The sequence below is a fragment of the Opisthorchis viverrini genome (genome assembly GCF_000715545.1).
Source record: "Opisthorchis viverrini unplaced genomic scaffold opera_v5_19, whole genome shotgun sequence".
NCBI lineage: Eukaryota > Metazoa > Platyhelminthes > Trematoda > Opisthorchiida > Opisthorchiidae > Opisthorchis > Opisthorchis viverrini.
Window position 1 is genome coordinate 2132592 of NW_008751675.1, and position 19626 is coordinate 2152217.

The 19626-nt window shown below is 46.2% G+C and overlaps 1 protein-coding gene across 1 annotated transcript in view; it reads left to right on the forward strand.

The window, feature by feature from the left end:
* Positions 1–19626, forward strand: part of T265_01773 (hypothetical protein) — a gene marked incomplete at both ends in the record, with an annotated part of 28493 nt that overhangs the window by 5751 nt on the left and 3116 nt on the right. The window contains 3 exons of the mRNA XM_009165863.1: positions 7297–8233; positions 12761–13605; positions 15834–15976. Of these exons, the coding sequence (XP_009164127.1) occupies positions 7297–8233; positions 12761–13605; positions 15834–15976 (1925 nt within the window). The remainder of the gene's footprint in view (positions 1–7296; positions 8234–12760; positions 13606–15833; positions 15977–19626) is intronic.

Genomic DNA, 19626 nt, shown 5'->3' on the forward strand with positions numbered 1-19626 from the left:
TGTCCAGGTTGCCTGAGTGAATGTCTGGAGGTGTAGGCACCCCCATCCACCTTTATTCTTTTCTTTACAATAAGGCTTTCAAATGAGTCGTTGTTGTACGGCAGTGAAGCATCGGTGTTGAATACTGATGTCATGATGTCGATGATGATGATGATGATCCAATTGCACGCTTGAGACAGATCGGAAAGTAAGGGACAGGCAGCTAATTGGCAGGCTTGCTGCTCAAACCGTCGACTTTTCCGATCTCGCGAGTAACATGGCAATGTTCCAGCCATCCTACTCCACTCGGATTGGATGGCAACTGGCATAGTGCTACATCTTTGCTTTATTATCATTAAGATTGACTTATTATTTGATTCCAGCAATGTAGCTGTTATCAATTTGAGAGGATCTCTTGGACTTCCGTTAGACGTTTTCGCCTCGAGGATGACAAAACCAGTCATTTACCTTAGACTTATCCAATCCGCCGTGCTGGAACTTGATTTTGTCAATTTACATCTATTTCCTAAAATTTCATATTTAGTGATAAGTTGTCGGATTCGAAGGCGGTTGTCACCAACAGACCAGCCAAAATGGTGCATTTCCGCCCATTCCACTGAAATCCGCGTTATTCACGCTTGGTGGGCTGTCTTACCAGTTGCATTTTTCTGTTATCAAATGGGGAAAAGGGGATTTCGATGGGCGAAGTGTTGGACCGATTCATGTAATTTAGGGAGTTGGAGTTAGAGCGGCTATGAGCCACCACCAAGCAGTTTGGGGTAGACATTGTGTAAGTTGGGATACACAGGTTTTCTGGAGGTTTGTTCGGATTACTTTTATTTCGAGTCAGCAATCGGTGTAAGCGTTTAAGTAGGTACGTCATGGAAAGATGTATTTCGGTTGCCTGCTCGTGGCCTTGTACTTGGCCGTTAGTGGTTGTTGCTAAGTGGTGCGGAATAAGCTCACTCTAATGTCCGAGAGTCGATCGGACTGCTGTGGAAGATGCATCTTCTGCATTCGATCATTATCAAATGAACACTTGTGAATGGATCCAAACTCCGAAAAATCGGATTTAGTAACTTTTCATCTATCACGTTGTCTGCCAGCCTATGATGTCTGTTCCAAACAGGTAAAACGGAGTGTTTGTTAGTTGTTCACACACCATTCTCGCTTGTGCAACATTCTTTTCGCTCGGCGCGGTTATTCTGATTAGTTCACACCAAAAGGGATGGGGTCACAGGAGGTCTCTTTACTGTGTTTGTTTGCTCGTGTCGGGGTTTACTCTCCAGGCCACGGAACTGTGGAGCGAGCATGTTTCCAGCACGTTGTTAGTGCACATCCATCCAAACACGCTTGATGTGTGTGCAAACTGGACAAATCTCGCAACTGCTTGAAAGCCTGGGAAATCAATCGGTCAACCGTGAATGGGTTCGCAATAATCCAGGTACTTAGCGTTCACCGGTGAAACAGTGGTAATGCACTCGCCTCGCATATGTGATGGCCTGCACGACCAGGGATACTCACTACCGCAAGCTCTAATGAGAGCGATTCTTGAATCTAATGTGTCACTCCTTCGGCTCCTAATAACTCAACTAATCGCATCCTGACAGGGAGGACGGCTCAAACGAGAGTGACAACGCACTTCCTGTACACCCCGAAACCACTCACAAGTAACCTACTGTACTATCCTTGCCTTTATTCATCAGTAAACTTTCGGAAGTTTCATCCCATGGCATCCCTTGGTATGCCGCCAATTTTCCGGTACTTGTCATTCACTACCCGATCGGGTTCATTTTGCCACGTAGACTACATTCTTCAGTGTGACCGATAGCCGTGTCGCAACACAGGGGCCTGCATTATTGATTTGCTTGAAAATGGCATCCACTCCTGCCACACCAGTCAGTCCTCTTGCGACTTAGGTTGTCGGCTATAGATGAGCGTGGGCACGTCACTCATCGAAGCCACAGATGAACGTTGTGGCGGAAAACTTGTCACTTTCGGAACTGCGTGGCACCAGAACGCTCACAGGACTGTGGGTGACATAGTTCGGTAAATGTGAATGCAGTTGATGGACACATCGATTTTGTCCTGCGAATTGGAAGCAGGCCAGCTTTCGACCTGGTTTACTCATGTCAACGCTATGATCTCGACACTACGGATGAGAACCCCCCCTAAAGATATATTTCGCTGCCACAGATCATCATTGAGTCGAATTTTTAGCAGGTGGAGGAAATTCCGCACCCGATTTTGTGGTTTTCACAATTGTGTGTGTACTAACATGGAGGAGGTAAATCTGATCGCTCTGATTGCACAAATAAAACTAAATAAGGTGAGCACTACTGAGAGAGTATTATGGAAGACTGCGGTTGATAAAACCATTTTTGTCCGTTTAACATAGATTCCAAGGCAAGTTTATTTCATGTTTGGGTTATATCCAGTCAATCGGAAGGTTTAATATAGTTTCTTCTCAAAAGAAAACCATCTGTTTCCGGAAGAAAAAAACAAATGCGCTCCCTGTACAGCAAGTTGAAAACTCGGGTTTTGACATCGATTTCTTGCTACCTCAAGTTGTCACATTCATTTTCTACCACGTTTGTATCTGTGTGGGTACTCACAACGACAACTGATCAGGTTTGTCGTGTGAAATATGGCTTCATTGTTGCAGCTGTTTTAATTGTCTTTCGATGAACAGACCCGAAGTCTCGGAAACAAAAAAACGAACCGAATATGCGGAAAGTGTGTGAAGCCAGACGGAGTGTGCATAGATTGGAATGCGCTTAGTGGTTGGGGCGCGAACTTATTAACTAGAAGGTCCGCATCTCGACTGTTCTTGTCTAGGCTTGGGCAACCTAGCATTATCTAAGCCCTCGTGCCTCCTTCGGGCGCTGAAAAGGTGTAACGGTTATTGTTGTTGTCTCTTGGTTGATAGCGCAGTTACGCGCCCACATATACCTGCTTGAGGATCCTACAGAAAATGTCAGTCGCAGATTCATGAATGGAATGGAAATGTGGCGAACATTAATGAAAGGAAACGACGTCGATCACCGCACTACATATCTTTTCCAAGAGCTAATAACGAGGAGGAGTTTGTCAATATCCAAAGTAAACTCAAGTTGCACACCGGTGAGAAATTTATTCAGTGACTCATCAGAGCTGCGGAGTGAGCTGAAATGCCGGATATTTGTCAGGTGGTATGTGACTGTGCACCATATCGTTACAAATTAGTAGGCTTCATGTTTGTACTGTACCACTCATAAGGTTGCTGAAAATCTGTCGCCAGCCCACGACCGGTTTCGCCCTTTTTGGGGCTCATCAGATAGGCGCAGTCCCCGGGTTTCCGTCAACCTTATGTTCTACTTGAAACTGGGTCTCTGAATGTGACTGGACACATTGGGTATGTTGAGAAACTTTGTGTGAAATTCTCAACGTCGGGGTTGATTCTGGTAGGCGATCCAAATGAAGTTGCATCAGATCTTGAGTGACGCATGCACCACGAAGATATTTAGAGTGATCTTTTTTTAGAGGTGTGGAGCAGGAGGCCTCCTAAGGTGCATTAATTTCGAAGGTAATCTCATGGGCCCAAATTGAAATGGTCTCAATTCAGGGTGGTGGTGGTGGTGGTCCAACGTGGTGGAAACCAGTCAACAGAAGCTAACTCAGTTTGGGATACGTTGACTAATCCGCTGAAGGATTATTTGTGACAGTGAGTGGCGTTCACCTGGTTCCTGCATTGCTGCATTGAATTATGCAAGAACCTCCATTGATTCGTAGTCGGGCCTCCAATTGACAGTGTTGCAGTCGTGTATATGACCTCCTTGTTCATGTCCTACATTGGTGTCGTGCTTTAAACCCGTCTCATGCCAATCTCTTGAGGATTTTTGACATGGCATTTGTAAATGTCCGAAATTACAAAGCTTTGTTTGTGACTCATTAAAGTAGCGCTAGCACCTCTGTGAAATTGAAGTGCGGCATCAGTAGTGTGTGAAGTATCTGGACTGTGGATTTATACCCTTTCTGCAAAATCAGTATTGTAATATGCACGCTATGGAAGCACCAGGGGACAGTGATTCTCCGAAGGCAGGTGTTCGCGACAATTTCTGTGGATGGAAAACAGAAACAAAGCTCATGAGCCAAAGCCCAGTAAGCAAGGTTGTACATCACCAATACTTACATATGAATCAATCAAACGGACAGACACCGTATACTACAGTATCAACCAATATATGCGATTGAAATTGCGCGCGTTCCATCAACGTGTGAGTCACCAACGTCAAATGACCAACGGAACTGTGGTCACGTGTTCCATCGGACCGCTAGAGTTGTGGTGGTACATGAATCACGTGTGTGAAGCGTGTATGTCAGCCAGCCTAATACCTGGAATCGTTCAAGGTGTTTCGGCATGCACCATCTGGCCTATATGGGTGGATCGCAATCGCCTCCGCTGTACAGTGCATTCGATATCTGGTTTGGTGTGGTAGTCCGGGCTCAACATGGTACATTATGGTGTCAACATTTATTCGGTGCCCCGACCGAACTGATACTTGCAAGTGTAACGACTTTTGCCAGCCTGAACGATTTCCTTGTCCTGTCGAAGTAGCGTGCACTTCAAGAGCGGTCACTAGAAAAGGAAGTTAGCCTCCCGGTAAAGGTCAGGTGTAGTTCGTTAAGTCTGACCATGATATGTTCATTGGTCGCATATCTGGTCGGTAGTCTCCAGTAGGTGTTTACGAGCGAATGGTAGAGGCATCCAAGGAAAGTGGTGTCCTTAGTCTTTAGACCGAAAATGGAATTTCTGGCACTGTCATCTCCAATATAGAGGGACACATTATAAATCACGGAACTTTAAGAGTATCCTCCTTTATAAATAGGGCGCCCCAAGTTTTTGTTTGGGCAGCCAAAATTCATTAACACTCATGCCAGCACACCAGGTCTCTTGCGGTTGCAGAGATCACCTATCGACATCTGTCGTCACGTGTGATTGAACGCACACCACGGTGCGTCCTGAGAGCAGCAGCGCAGTTGACCCAAAAACGGCCGGAGATAAAACCGTGACCTAGCCCAATGCCAGTCTTAAGAGATAACCAGCCATTACAATTTGCACAGAATGTCCTAAAGTCCAATGTCTGACTCTTGTAGCTTTAATCATGTCTTTTTTTAGCCGTTTCCTGTTTATTCATCACATTTGTTTCTAGAGCTTCCTTATGTATAACGTGCATAATTTACTTCTCGCGGCTGAGGAGAACTAAAGAAATGTTAGCAACCCACCATACGTTCCTTCTACTGTCTTTTGTGATATTCACACACAGTGATATTCACAGCTGCTTCCTCCTTGTTGAGTATCCTCAGCGGCGCGTACCTCATGTATCGCTACAGGGGTCGGACCCACCATCTCCCAGCTACCATAAGAAGCTAGCAGCAGATTGATTTAATTCCATTTAGACAGAGCCTTCTGCTTGTGCTAAGTAAATGGATAAGAGGAACCCAGTGCCTCAGATTTCCCACGTTCACTGGAAATTCCATTTAGACAGACCAGTGCCTCAGATTTCCCACGTTCACTGGTCTGTTGTCGCCGTAGTTCAGCCTAGCACACCTCTTGTAGTATATTACAGTTGAGGTGCGGCTAACGAGAAAGGATACGAAAACGCCTGATAACTCGGAATTTATTGAAGTTTTAACAGCCGTCATTGCTTTCGTTGTTGTATTCATGTCATATTTGCTCATTTTGTCATTTTCTTGGAGTTTGTCAAGATGACACCGTAATTCCTCGTTCCTTGTGACCAATGTTCATAACCACTAGTGCACTTCGGTCGGATCGATTAGGTTGGGTTTCCTTCGCAGACGATATAAAGCGTCTCCTCGCATGCTCACAAAAACTGTCTGAAGAACCCACTCATTCTCTCACGACTAACATATCTGTCGTTGGGATATTTTGATATTCCCTGGAGGTGCACCTGAATCAAAAAGTATCTCCTCTTCTGTTATGGATGGTAGTTGTTTCCTTGAGTGGATGGAGGGGTAGTGTATCGGTTTATCGAGACCCATAGTTGTGATCAGCCGGCTGACCGTGCGTGTGCTTAGATACGTCAATTCATGGGTTCCCCTGCTGCCACCATTGTCAAATTGCTCTCTCCTGGTACTAAAAGGATGCCGTTATTTCAAATTCTGTTTCTGGTTAGTCTTATTTGCCCAACCGACTCGGCTTTTTGAACACAGCCTACTGAGGCATAACGATTTTCCGAATTACTCGAAGTTGAGGATTATTGCGTGAACACCGTTTTCCTCCTAATAGAGTTGTTATTTGACCGAGTAGTTAAGTTCTGACTGAAACTGCCGATCGGTACCGGGTCGATGCGTTTTGTGAAAGCTGTCTCACAGGCATGTCAGCTTCGTTCCACTTTTACTACTGAATAAGGTCAGTCGCAGTCCCTGGTGTTTTTGTCAGTTGAACAGTGCGGTCTTTATAGTCTACCTAGACGATATAGGTATTGTTTTGACAGTTCGATGGACTAAAACACCCCATTGTGACCGCTATCCGCATCAGTTGATTTTTCATCGAACTATTATTGTGTCAGTTGTTCCCGCTAAAGGTACGCGAGATGCGGTCAAAGCTAATTTGGTTTTAACGGGAGATCCAGCTGAATCTCGCCTTTGTGCCATTCTTCGACTGAGTGTAAGGCACAAAGCCCACCTCGTGCTTCGATTGGCGCGATATTCGAGATTATGCACTATGTTTTCTTGTAGGAGTACTACTCACAAGGTTGTTGAAGTCTCTTCAGCAACCAACGACCAGTTTTGCCCTTCTTGGGGGCCTACTTGATGAGTCAGAATAAAGTCTCGAAACCGGTCGTGGACGTTCGAAGAGTTTTCAGCGATATTGTAAATAGTGTTCGTCCAAGGTAATCCCTGTAGTTTAATCTATTTTTACCAGTTTTTTTGCACACCGGGTACGATTAATTTTAAACAAACAATTCGACCTGCTCATATCCATACCCATTCGAGATTATGCACTATGTTTTCTTGTAGGAGTACTACTCACAAGGTTGTTGAAGTCTCTTCAGCAACCAACGACCAGTTTTGCCCTTCTTGGGGGCCTACTTGATGAGTCAGAATAAAGTCTCGAAACCGGTCGTGGACGTTCGAAGAGTTTTCAGCGATATTGTAAATAGTGTTCGTCCAAGGTAATCCCTGTAGTTTAATCTATTTTTACCAGTTTTTTTGCACACCGGGTACGATTAATTTTAAACAAACAATTCGACCTGCTCATATCCATACCCAATTACACCCACTACCTCGCCCTTCCATAAACACACATTTCAGGTATCTGTCGTCGGTGAGACCCTGTCGGAAAGCGGTCAGGTTAACAACCAACCCATCTCAGTACCAGAATGCAATCTACACGAGGATATTGGTAGCCTCCTATTCAAACAGCTCCTCACCGACGTCACTCTGGTTGTCGTTTCGAACACGGACAGTGCCTGTTCTAGCAAATGTCAGACTCCAAACGCCCTGACTCATGGTTCTGGCTCTAGCTACGCACTAGCACGGTCTGATCAGGTGAAGAAGTACCCACAATTTGAATCGGCAGGAGAGGAAGACGAGGAGGAGGAAGAAGAGGAGGAACAAGACGAGGTTGAGGAGGCCGATGAGTTCGACGAAGAGGATGAAGACGATGAAGAACAAGAGGGGAATGATAGCGAACGGGAAGAAGACTCACAACCGGTTCCGTACAGACAAAATAGGATTTCCTGCGTCCCCGATGACGCCAGTCAGCCAAGCTATCAGAATGTGGTGCCCGCGGATCGAGGTGAAGCAGAAGCGGCTGCGTCTCGTGGGTCTGGTGCTAGCGAAACTCCGGGCTCGTCAGCGAACTCAGCTCCCGTTGTTCATCCTATCCAAGTCACCTGTTTGAAGCCATCCTCTCTGACCCTAGCACCAGCGACTACCACGATTGTTGTACCGACGAAAGGGGTAATTATTCCCCTCAATCCGACCTCTCAAACACCTGTGGGGTTTTCCCCTGCCGCCCAAACGCTGCTCGAACCTCACCTGGATCCTCTCAGCGTCTCTTCAGCTTCCAACGCCTCAGCAACCCCCGTGGTCAGTACTCCGATCAATGGAGACTGGCGATTTACGACTCCGTCCTCATCTAACAGCGCAACACCCGGTCAATCCGTTCTTTCCACGGATGAACGTGAAATGAAGTCGGACACGAGTTGTGACACTTGTAGCAAAGCGGGATCAAGCAATGCTAAAGGTGGGCCTGACAAGTTTTCTGTATATAGCGTTATGATTTTCCCATTCTGTTTTCCTTCCAACTCGAGAGGTGTTTCTTCTCGTGAGTGGTATCCATGTTCTCAAAAAGCAGCACTCCGAACCTTCGTCTCTTAAACGTGTAATCAAGTAGCTACTCACCTAATCTGCTGCCGCTGTTTTCGTGACTGTACACCAGAAGCATCCCAAGGAACCGCCAGTCTGACTGTTTTTGTTTCATGTAGGACCCCTAGCCTGACTGAGAATTCGATATCTGGATTCATGAAGAACTGATCCCCAACCTTTGCACCGGTATAATGAACTAGTTGACTGAATTAACTACTCTGCTGTAGACTCACACTTCCATCTGGTCATAGAGAAATGTGCTGCTTTTTATGACTTCTTCGTTAGTAGTTCTATTTGTAGTAACGGTATTTTCCTCAGCTTAGTTCTCGGTCTGAGCCTACGTTCACGTCGAAACAACCACGAAAGGTGCACAAGGTCTATTAATGCCCAAAACGAAGTCAGGACTAGTTGTACAGCGCTTCGTATATATGGCGTAGGCGGTTATAACGTTCTGGAATTTCTGACGCGTTCTGGATGCGCCATTGGCAACCGGCATTTGGCCAATAATGGGTCATGATTGGCTGTTGAGTCCAGATTCTCGACCAATCAGATCTCGTCTTGATGCTGGACCGGCAAGCGTCCCGAACTCTTGGCCAGTCTCGTGCGGGCTAGGCTTATCGGCCGTAGCCGCGCCTGAAGACGTGCGGTATAGCGGGATCCATATGGATTCCTTCCTAACACTATCGCGATCTATGTCCCTGTGGCAACCCCAGTGACATGCGATCTATGGTTATGAATTCGATTTTCATGTTCAAACCGTCGCGTCGTACGATTGAAGACTCTTCAGACCAGTATACTCTTAGAGCCTTTGGCTGCATTTCATCGGACGGTGATACATAAGATTGAGTAGGAGTGGGCAGAAGTATTATGATGGGCTAGGTCTGGTGGCCCGCCTTAAACCAGGAAGAGGCCACTCTCCAAGACCTTAATCTAGGGTTTTACGATGGAACGGATCTATACTATTCCCACTTGTCCCGTAACGATTGCCCAGTTTGAACTTCCAGACTAGATACACAGTTGTATTTTTGAATAAACCGAACCTTAAAAAGCGCTCTGCGTACTATTTTCTTGGGAGAACACACTATTCAAGGTTAATGAAAAGGCTGCGACATCCCGCCACCGGATTTTCCATTCTTGAGGCACACATAGGCCCCGACTTTCCTCCATCCTTAATTCCCAGTCTTCATACTGGTTTAATCAGCTTTCCCTCCCGATTTCCCCAATGAAAAGTCCACTGACATTCCTGGATTCATGCATCAATTATACAAGTTATCGCTACCAATGCTTAGTTATCTAGCCCCACCTCACCAGACCATCGCCTAGCGAAACTGTGGCACCTATAATCCCTGTTCAAAATGTGTGCGATTTTTACAGCTGAAGATGGGGATGTCGATGATGATGGTAGTGATGATGTACTCAATTGGAATGGAAGATGAGAACACCAAATACAAGGCTTTGGCAAATAGCCCGGAAATTTGTCAAGCGATTTCTCTCCCTTCCTGGGTTTTGAATAGTCTGCTCAAGGTTTTACTTCGCTAGTCATCGGATAAGTTCATCATCGGGTTCCCTCATCCGTCTTATCACGAGATTAGCGAGTCTTCGTCGAGGTCGAATATGTGTATTACCTATAGTAGTCTCACTGACCAGGTCCAACAATAATGTTGGCAAGTCCTAACGTTGACAGGAATTTTTCCAGATGGATAGGTAGGTTTATTCAACTAGGTTTATTAAACTAGGTAGGTTTATTATTCAACTGTTCCTCTCTGTATGACAATATCATCCCACCCTGATCACCAAAGTGGTCAGCTGCAAACAGTTACCAAGTAGAACACCGTAAGGCGGTAAAAAAAATCCCTGAAATATGGTGAGTATAGGATGAGCAGTACACTTGTACATAGGTGTATGAAGCTAGTCAACTCTTTCCCATGAAAGAGAAGGGTTTTTCAACTTTAAAGAGTTTGTTCCAAGGCGAGCTATCCAAATGAAGGTGGGTATTTAGAAGAGCTATTATCAGCATATGAATACTTACATTCAAGGGTTGTTCTGTATAATCATTCATGCGGGAACAAATAACCGAACAACATGAAACTGTCCTTTCAGCCTACTTAATGCGTTTACTTCGTAGGCTCGGATAAGAAGAGGAGTAAATCAAGTGAATGGCCAGTGTCTGATCGAGGCTAGATAGCGGAGTGTTGTAATACCTGAAAAGAAGCGGCAACCTTTAGTGTGGAGTCTACGTAGAGAGTTGTTTTTCTTCGGCGAGACGCCGGGAAAAAATCAAGACAGACACGTCTAACCTTATTCTAGGACAAGGCGGTGAAATGAACAAAGGAAGCTTCAGCATCAAGGGTACTGCGATGTATCTTACAGGCACACTAGACGGGTCATGGCAAAGATAGCCGTGGGGAGATGGCACATCCTTCTCCATGATTCTCTATACAACTGGAAGGGAAGTCGTAGAACAATTCTTCAAGGGTTTAATGTCAACGGTCCTTCAAAGACTATATGCAGAAGGGCCGGTAATCGGTGCATTCTTGATGTCCTGATTCTTAGTGCTATTATCATTGCCTTACTCATCTCGTCAGTGCCATATTTACGCAGCTGGGGAAAATACGCCATCGGCGCTCAGGGGTGAGATGACTCAAGTGGTTAAAGCGTGAATTTACTGGCCGGAAGGTCGGTGGTTCGAACCCGACTTCTGCCTCTCGACTTCCCCTGTCTAGGCTTGGGCAACCTGGTAGTATCCAAGCCCTCGTGCTTCTTTCGGCTGGCATGGCAGTTAGGCACCGAAAGGGTGCTACCAGATGAACGATACGTTCTTAGCGAAGTGAGAAATCCTCCAGTCACACTAGGGTATCAGTTCGAATGGGAACGAACGACGACGGACCTGACGCTAAACGACCACGTCCCTGATTGGCAATTAAACGGCGACGCCAAGTTCAAGCGCACATGGTGTTATTAACTAACCCTAGGTTGATCGAATTCGGTATTGTTCTCCTTTTTCTCCGATCGGAGGACTCCATTAAACATATTGTTTACAGTCGGCCCACATAACTAGCTTAACACACCCATCGCATGTGTGTACCTCAGCCGTTTTATCGTTAATATAAACAGACTGATTCGGCTGTCTTTAAATAACCTGAGCTTTTCACAATTAGCTTTGGATGTCCAATCTCTGACGTGGGCAACAGATGCGGTACAGTCATTTAATCTGCATGTCTAGCAGGATGTAACCTAGACGGCAGCAAAACTACATGTTTCATTCTGATCCACAGCGAACAATCCAGGTAACGAATTTCTTGGCAGGCATCAAGCTGCATCAGTTCAATTTCAATTTATCAGCTATGAACCGTGTGCCATAGGTACATTAGTTCCAGCTGCTACAGTTTTGGTCACCGGAAAACGGGAAAGTGGAACATAGAACCAGGCCTTGGGGGCGAAGGCATGTTCCCGGAGCCAATGACTCAATAGTCTGACTGTAGGGGGCCGGTCTGGTCTGATGGCGCAGGAAATAGGGCATTACTGTCTCACTCCTGATGCGACCGTGCACAGCAGTTGCCTTTTGAGCAGCACCGGGCTCCTTGGTTTTAAGACTATTTCGACTGTATTGAATAATGCGCCGGCAGTCACGGTCAACCGTTGGGCGATCGGAGTGTGCGGTTTTTGGGGCCGACGTTTTCTAACCCGTCCTTCCTCGCGAGAGGGCAGCATCACTGCTTCCATAAATATGAACATGCTGGTCGCCTGGGGAAAACGCTTTACTGCCTTCACACTCTTATCGCAGAGGACAGTATGACTTTACCTCCAGACTGCCTCGTGATACGGTTACTCGCAATACGGGGATTCGCTGTTCCTCGTTGGACTGCTCTCCGTTGGTCTTCCTGGCATGATTGAAACTTTAGGACCTGAGTCTCAGCCACTATAGCCCGCAGGATCATTGTAGCACAGAAGCCTGACCACCACGACAAGGTGACAGCTTTAGGTCAGGAACTACAATGCTCAGGACAGATCACAGGCGTAATACGGTACACACGGCTGCAGTGACCAGCACAGCGTCTAACGGTCTTCCGCAATGTAACATGTCTCAGATTTATTTTTATCCATAGTGACGGTAAATTTATATCAGCGGCGGCTCTTCATTGCTAGCGCAGTTATTCAGTGTATTTGGAATCGTATCACAGTATGGTATTGTGATTGGGTGTGACAGTACAGGTAAGCACGACTTGTTCGTAAGAAAAAACCCTCTGACCACCTTTCTTTGCCACAGAGTAACAAGGAAGGATCCATCTATTGCAGGTTTTTAATGGTTCCTTTCATCTCGCCTCTCCCTGTCAAATGTTGGTTTACCACTTTCACCATGTTTTTGAGAGGAATAATCAAACGTTTTGTTGGTCCCACTATACAGATGGTCAGCGCTGCCGTGGCTGTTGTCGTTCGGCCAACGCGACTCCGTCTACTTCGTCCACCGTACCCACTACCAGTGCATCATCCAAGTCAACACTGGTACCCGCAGCCGTAGCCAATCCGACGGACCTCGTCGGCAGTAGCAGTGGGGCTAACGGATCGTCATCTTGCACCCAAAGTCTCCATCCACATCCATCAGTACATTCCAAAGAGAAACCGGACCCCGTCGAAGGTTTGGTCGAAGCTGAGACATCCACTCGAATTCGCCGCAGTAATCGCAGACGAACCACCGCCAACAATAACACATCATCTACAAACACCACAGCCTCTACCAGTGCCACAACACCAACTAGCAATAGATCATCCCGTACCCGTTCGTCCCGTGAGCCCAATCCCACTACAACCACAGTAACCAAAGCAGCATCTTCGACCACAACTTCCGCTCCGCATGCGGCGCCCACTCCTTCCAGTTCGACTGCGATCGCTGCACAACCTAGCAAGTTTTCCACGTCTACGACAGGACAGTTTTCTTCGAACGCAGTGAGCACAAACTCCCTCTGTGGGTGTAATGCATCCAATGCCACCAGCAGCACGAACAACGCCACAGCAACCACATCGAACACCGTAGTTCTGCGTCAGTTCGAGGCTCACAAAGCCATCCTGGCGGCACGAAGTCCCGTGTTTGCTGCCATGTTCGAGCATGGGATGGAAGAATCACGAGCCAACCGAGTGGAGATCACAGACATGGAACCCGACACATTGGCTGAAGTACTTCGTTACATTTACACCGGGCAGGTGGTCGGCATGGACAAGTTGGCCCATGATCTTTTGGCGGCAGCAGACAAAGTGAGTCTATCGAAGCCTACTCTCTCTTGGTCGTTTATGTGGCCCCACTTCTTTCTTTCGGAGTAACTAATGTGAAACCAGTTGCTTTTTGATCCACTCTTTCTCGTTTATCTCTTACTACAGCTGTGTGTCACCTGACATTTTCATTGAAATTATGCCGTCTGCCAGGATGTTGGCTTAGAGTTCATTGAACTCGGTTGTCGTGGGAGTTTAGTTATTACACTGGACCCGGTTTATTCAACCGTTGTGCTCTTACCGTTGGTTTTTCAAATCCCAGCTCTGAGAGCTCCCCGTTCTACCCAAATTTGACTCGACGCAGATAATATCCAGCAGCCATATCCTAACTTTTGGTTTCACCTTATTCGTCAGTCATCTGAAAGCATTGGCTTACCCTCTTCACGTGTTGTGTTGTGTATGAGGACTTAACCATGTCTTTAACACCGATTCTAAAAGATTTGAGTCAACAGTACTTCAGGAATTCGAACGAACCCTTGCTCCGCTTCTTTAGATGATGTCATCCTCATCTTGAGCACAAACTCCCCCTTTCGAAGGGTTAAATAACGCCTCATAGGGTACTATCATACTCCTGTCGACAGCTCTGCTAGACAATGAAGATCGCTGATTTTTACACGGACTGACGAGTGCCGAGGATCCCAAACACACTGAAGGGAGTAGGGAGTGATTTCGGTGGAAGAGGGATTTTGTATAAGATCCACCTATTCTTGGGGCTTGTAAGAGGCTGACTGAAGTGTCTTTTAGTGGCGACATTGTATCTGTGGATTTTTTCCGTAATTTCTGGTTTTATATGCAACTCCTGCAGGACCAGTTGTGTTTTCAATCTGAGGTGAAATATGCTCTATTTTTCAAACACGTTTCAGCAGTTTTCTCACCTACTGGTCACGAATGCGTCACTCTCAACTTGTACGTGCTTCAGAGATTTACCCGTGTGAACCGTGACACAGGTTGGTACAGTTGTTCCAAGAAGAGTTGCAAGTTCCATCAGATAACCCTCGTTTCACCTCAAATGCCTCGACTAGATCGATCTGCTGCACTACCAGCTCACAATAACACGTCATTCTTTTTTGTAGAAGCTCCTAAATGTTGATAGGGAAACATTTTCGGGCTCGAGCTGACTCAATACTCATGGTTTCTTGTTTGGTCGATTCACACGGGTATCTCAATTCATAAATTTTTGACGGGAAGATTTAGATCCATCCTATAGTAAACACCATTCCCTCACATTACACACGTCTGAAAGGCTTTCAATGGCAACAAAGTTGTGGGTGCAATTAACAGAGAAAATAACACTCGGACAGTTTGGAGAGACATTGTCAGGTTACTGGTCATTCAAACCTTTCTCAGTCGTAACGATAAAGGAAAGGCATATTGCACTGGATTTCACGGCGACGCAGTTCGAAACGTTTGCTATCAGGTACCTCGAAATGTGTTTCTAAATGTGAATTAGACTCAGACGAATTGGATTATCTGTGAATGGGACAGTGGTGCTTCCCCAGACGATAACCTCGGTGGTCTGTGTCTTTATTTCTTCAAACACGCATCTCCAGGTTTTGCACGCTTAAATGCGGTTAGGCTGAACATAGAGAGAACAGCCGAGCTGAACCGCCCCAATGATTGTTAGCTATCTTATTCGTTGAGTTTACCTTCACATGCTCACTGTCTGGCGTTTCCCTAAGGTTAAAACGTTTCAATCACTCTCATCTTATCTATCCCCCCATCAAGGTAGTATGGCAGAGTGCGTCCAGCACCACTTTCGGACAGATACTCTAGATCGCGAATGGGAATTTAGTAAGAGACGTCCCCCATCCACGAAAAACAAAGTTCATCAGCTACTCTAACATGGCAGCGAAGCACGCTGTCTATGATGACCATGATGATGACACGCTGTTAATTGCTGAAACCGGCTTGTTCTGATGGAACAGCCAGCTACATCAAGTTAAGTACGAATTGACAGTGAGTAATAGGAAAAGGTGACTGGAAAACTGGGGTGTATATTACTGATAAGTTTAAGGCTTTGTGCCCCTCGCTAAACAGACAAAAACTCCCAGGCATATCCAATGTGTAGCTCATAATCAAACCGGTCAGACCGAATCCTTTCCTTCTCCGGAATTTTATCGATCTTTATCGTGCTGACCTTGGGTTCCACACGCATTTTGATTCTACTGCACTCACTCGTTTGACAACACACACCCCCCACTTTATATCCGCAGTATCAACTGGAACGACTGAAGACCATGTGTGAAGAGGCTTTGGTCGAAAGCTTGTCCGTGGAAAATTGTTGTGATATCCTTGGTTTGGCCGATATGCACAACGCGGACCAGCTGAAAGCGCACACACTGGAGTTTATCATGCTGTAAGTTGGGCTAAGCGATCATGTGTTTTTCAACCTTGTGGCCATGTTTACCTCTTTAGTTCGTCTGAAGTCCGTGGAGCGCTGGTTGACATTTATTGATTACCGATGGTACCTGGTATAGCTTCATTTTCGACGAACTTTTTGTTTCTGCTCGCACATGCATTGACGGAGACAGATGCACAAGCGAACAAGTTAGTAAGAAAGTGAATAGGTCACATTTCCTAATCGTATCGCACGCCGCATCGTGATTTATTGTGTTTGGGTTGGCATTCAAGAGATTGAATGGTCCAGTGGTTTGAATCAGATTCCGAAAGATCTAGCTAGCTTTCGCCTCAGACACATCTTTACCTTGAGGTTTGTGCTTGGACAGCGCCTTGGTTGATCACCGGAAACTCCTACAGTACCTGGTGTCGTATCAACTGCTAACTCCCATGAACGCAAACGAGCGTGCGGTTGACTGGCATATGGTCGTTGGTTTGTTCGCTGAGCTGGGCGATTCGATTGGGCATTGACAGCGAACAACCCAACGACCTGAGCTACCGACATTCTATCCTATTCGGCGTGTTTGTTACTATCACCCAGGCCTGTCGTCTCTCGCCAATTTTCCGGTTGATATGTTATTTGGATCCACCATTTTTAGGCATGATAAAAAACCAGTTTCTTGGCAAATTGGAGCTGTTTTGATTAACCCGAATAATTCAGCTATTCACTTTATCATGCTGTTCACACCAGCAAAAGCGCAATAATAACTGCTCTTAACCTGGAGGCGAGATGGCTCAGTGGTTAGAGCGCGAATTTACTGACCTGAAGGTCCGCGGTTTGAGCCCTGTCTAGGCTTGGGCAACCTGACAGTATCCCAGCCCTCGTGATTTCTTCGGGTGGCATGACAGTTGGGCACCGGAAGGATGCTACAGCTGAACAATACAGAACGTACACCCTGAGAGTAACCCGTTTTCGTCAGTCTCTCAGGTTTTCTCTTGGCCTTTACAGAACGGGTTGTCAGCTGCCTGCTTGAAGTATCTGAGTAGACTTCGTCCTCAAGTTACTAGCTTCACTGTTCTTTCTTCCGTGAATCTCAACGCCAACCTTTAAGCGCTGCTGATATATTATTTCACTCGTGTCGGCCAGTGGAATTAGTAACATGACAGTTGGCACCGAAAGGATGCTACAGCTGAACAATACAGAACGTACACCCTGAGAGTAACCCGTTTTCGTCAGTCTCTCAGGTTTTCTCTTGGCCTTTACAGAACGGGTTGTCAGCTGCCTGCTTGAAGTATCTGAGTAGACTTCGTCCTCAAGTTACTAGCTTCACTGTTCTTTCTTCCGTGAATCTCAACGCCAACCTTTAAGCGCTGCTGATATATTATTTCACTCGTGTCGGCCAGTGGAATTAGTAACATACCCTCTACGAAACACACAACTGGTTAGAATCATTGAACCAAATGACTGAGTCACTTATTCGATCACGCTTTTGAAACACACCTACCGTCTTCCATGTTCGGCTATTCACAAGTAACGAACTGTTCCGTATTCGTACCCGAAACCAATCTCTTTTCACCCGTTCTGACTATCTTTGATTGGTTCACTCCTCCAGTGAGTGGCCATCTCATATCCTGTTCTTCGGTCATTTGTATAAAATCGAATCGTTCAGCTGTAACACCCTTTCGGTGCCTAGCTGCCATGCCACCCGAAGGAAGTACGAAGGCTGAGATACTGCCAGGTTGCCCAAGTTTAGACAGGGGAAGTCGAGAGGCAGAGGTCGGGTTCGAACCATGGACCTTCTGGTTGGTAAATTCGCGCTCTAACCATTTGAGTCATCATCTGTAAACAAAAGGCTATGGTGGATGGAATCTTCGTGCATGGTTTATGGCTGAAATAGCGTTTCGAGCTTTCTTTTCTGAGACCAGCTGGCTGTATGGTTTCGCATTCGCCTACTTGGTCTTAAGTCGCCGGCAGGCGACGTAACATGTGGACCATTGGCTTCGGTTGTGCATTGAAACCATGTTGTTCTCGTTGTCTTTTGGCTGCCCCTTAGGAAGAAGACGAACCAGCTGATACCATACGAGCTGCAATTGCTCAGTCATTCTTTTGTTCCCGCGTGGTTGCTCTGCTCCGGCGCACTGCATCCTTCTCCGATAGTCCAGCTGTTTGTGTCTCTGAAGGCTGTTCTAGGCTCGTAGGTTGTTCACATTAGATGATTCACCTCAAATATGCTGATGAGCAGATGATCTGTTACCCTTAGGGGTTTGTCTTCTATACCTTGGGACCATTTAGCTCATTAACTCAGCAATTTCGGAAGTTGGTAATAGTTATTCTGCTATCCAAACTAATAGAGCCTTATCTTACTGCGAAATTCATTTTCAGAGTGTAGTCAGATGAGCGCAATTCGTTATCGATCGTTGTGGTCTGCACGGTTTGACGGAAAGAAGTATTGGATGTTACCTGCTTTTTTAGGGTCGATGCTGTTGTGAGGTGTCTGTCGGCTGTGAAGACTCTGTACACTCTTGTTTACTATCGCCTGACAGTTGTCGGTACCTACACGTTATGATGTACCCTATCAAATCACATATTCCACCTATTTCCTTCACCATGACACCAATCCTGGATAGTATAGCCAGTGGTTGATTGACCCATCTCTTGATCTGTCAATCGATAGTCCACGATAGTCCACCTGTCGAATGGTGCCAGCTTCACATGGTGCGCTCGACAATGGAATTTGAAAAACTCCTGAACTTCTAACTACAGATGCTTTTCCAATAAAACCAAGTTTTCTCATCTTATCGAAGCCAGTACACAGAGGAACTGATGAATTTGGATGGTGCCAGCCTTAAAAAGTACTCTAGCAGAAATTGGCCATCATCATCATCGTGATGAATTTGGTGCCAGCCTTAAAAAGTACTCTAGCAGAAATTGGCCATCATCATCATCGATAGCATGAAATCAGTGTTCAACACCGATCGATGACTGCCATACAACCATGATTTATTTGAAAGCCTCATTGTTAAGAAAAGAATAAAGGTGGACGGGGAAGGGACTTAGTGATAGCTTAACACAATCATTCCGAGGTGTCTATACATCCAGACGCTCACTCAGGCAATCTGGACAGAAACTGACAACAAGAACGCCACTGACATCGGTTGGCAGCCATATCTTGTAGTGTCTCCAACCACGCACAGTGAGGATCACGCGGTCCCCATCCTGGAAGGCGAGTAGCACCGACAGCACCCAAGCGTTTCGTGATCTCCTTCATACTCCTCTGCCAAGTCAAGGTTTGGCCAGCTGTCTGTTTACGCCACTCTGAGTTGGGCATGGAAAACAGCACTCTCTTCGGGCACAACCGAAACACGCTTTCTAACTGCCTCGTTACGGATTCGCCGACACCAACCCACACGAGCTATGGTTCTGAGACAACGATTGTCGAAAACCTGAAGACGTCTCAGGTCCGCTGCTCGAATAGGCCAAGTCATGTGGGTTGGTGTCGGCGAATCCGTAACGAGGCAGTTAGAAAGCGTATTTTCGGTTGTGCAGCGGATACTTCCATTGAAGAATGTGTCCAGCACCAGAAGCTGCGTTCGTTGGGACATGTGTTACGTATGCCGAACCATCGTTTGCCGAAGAGAGTGCTGTTTTCCATGCCCAACTCAGAGTGG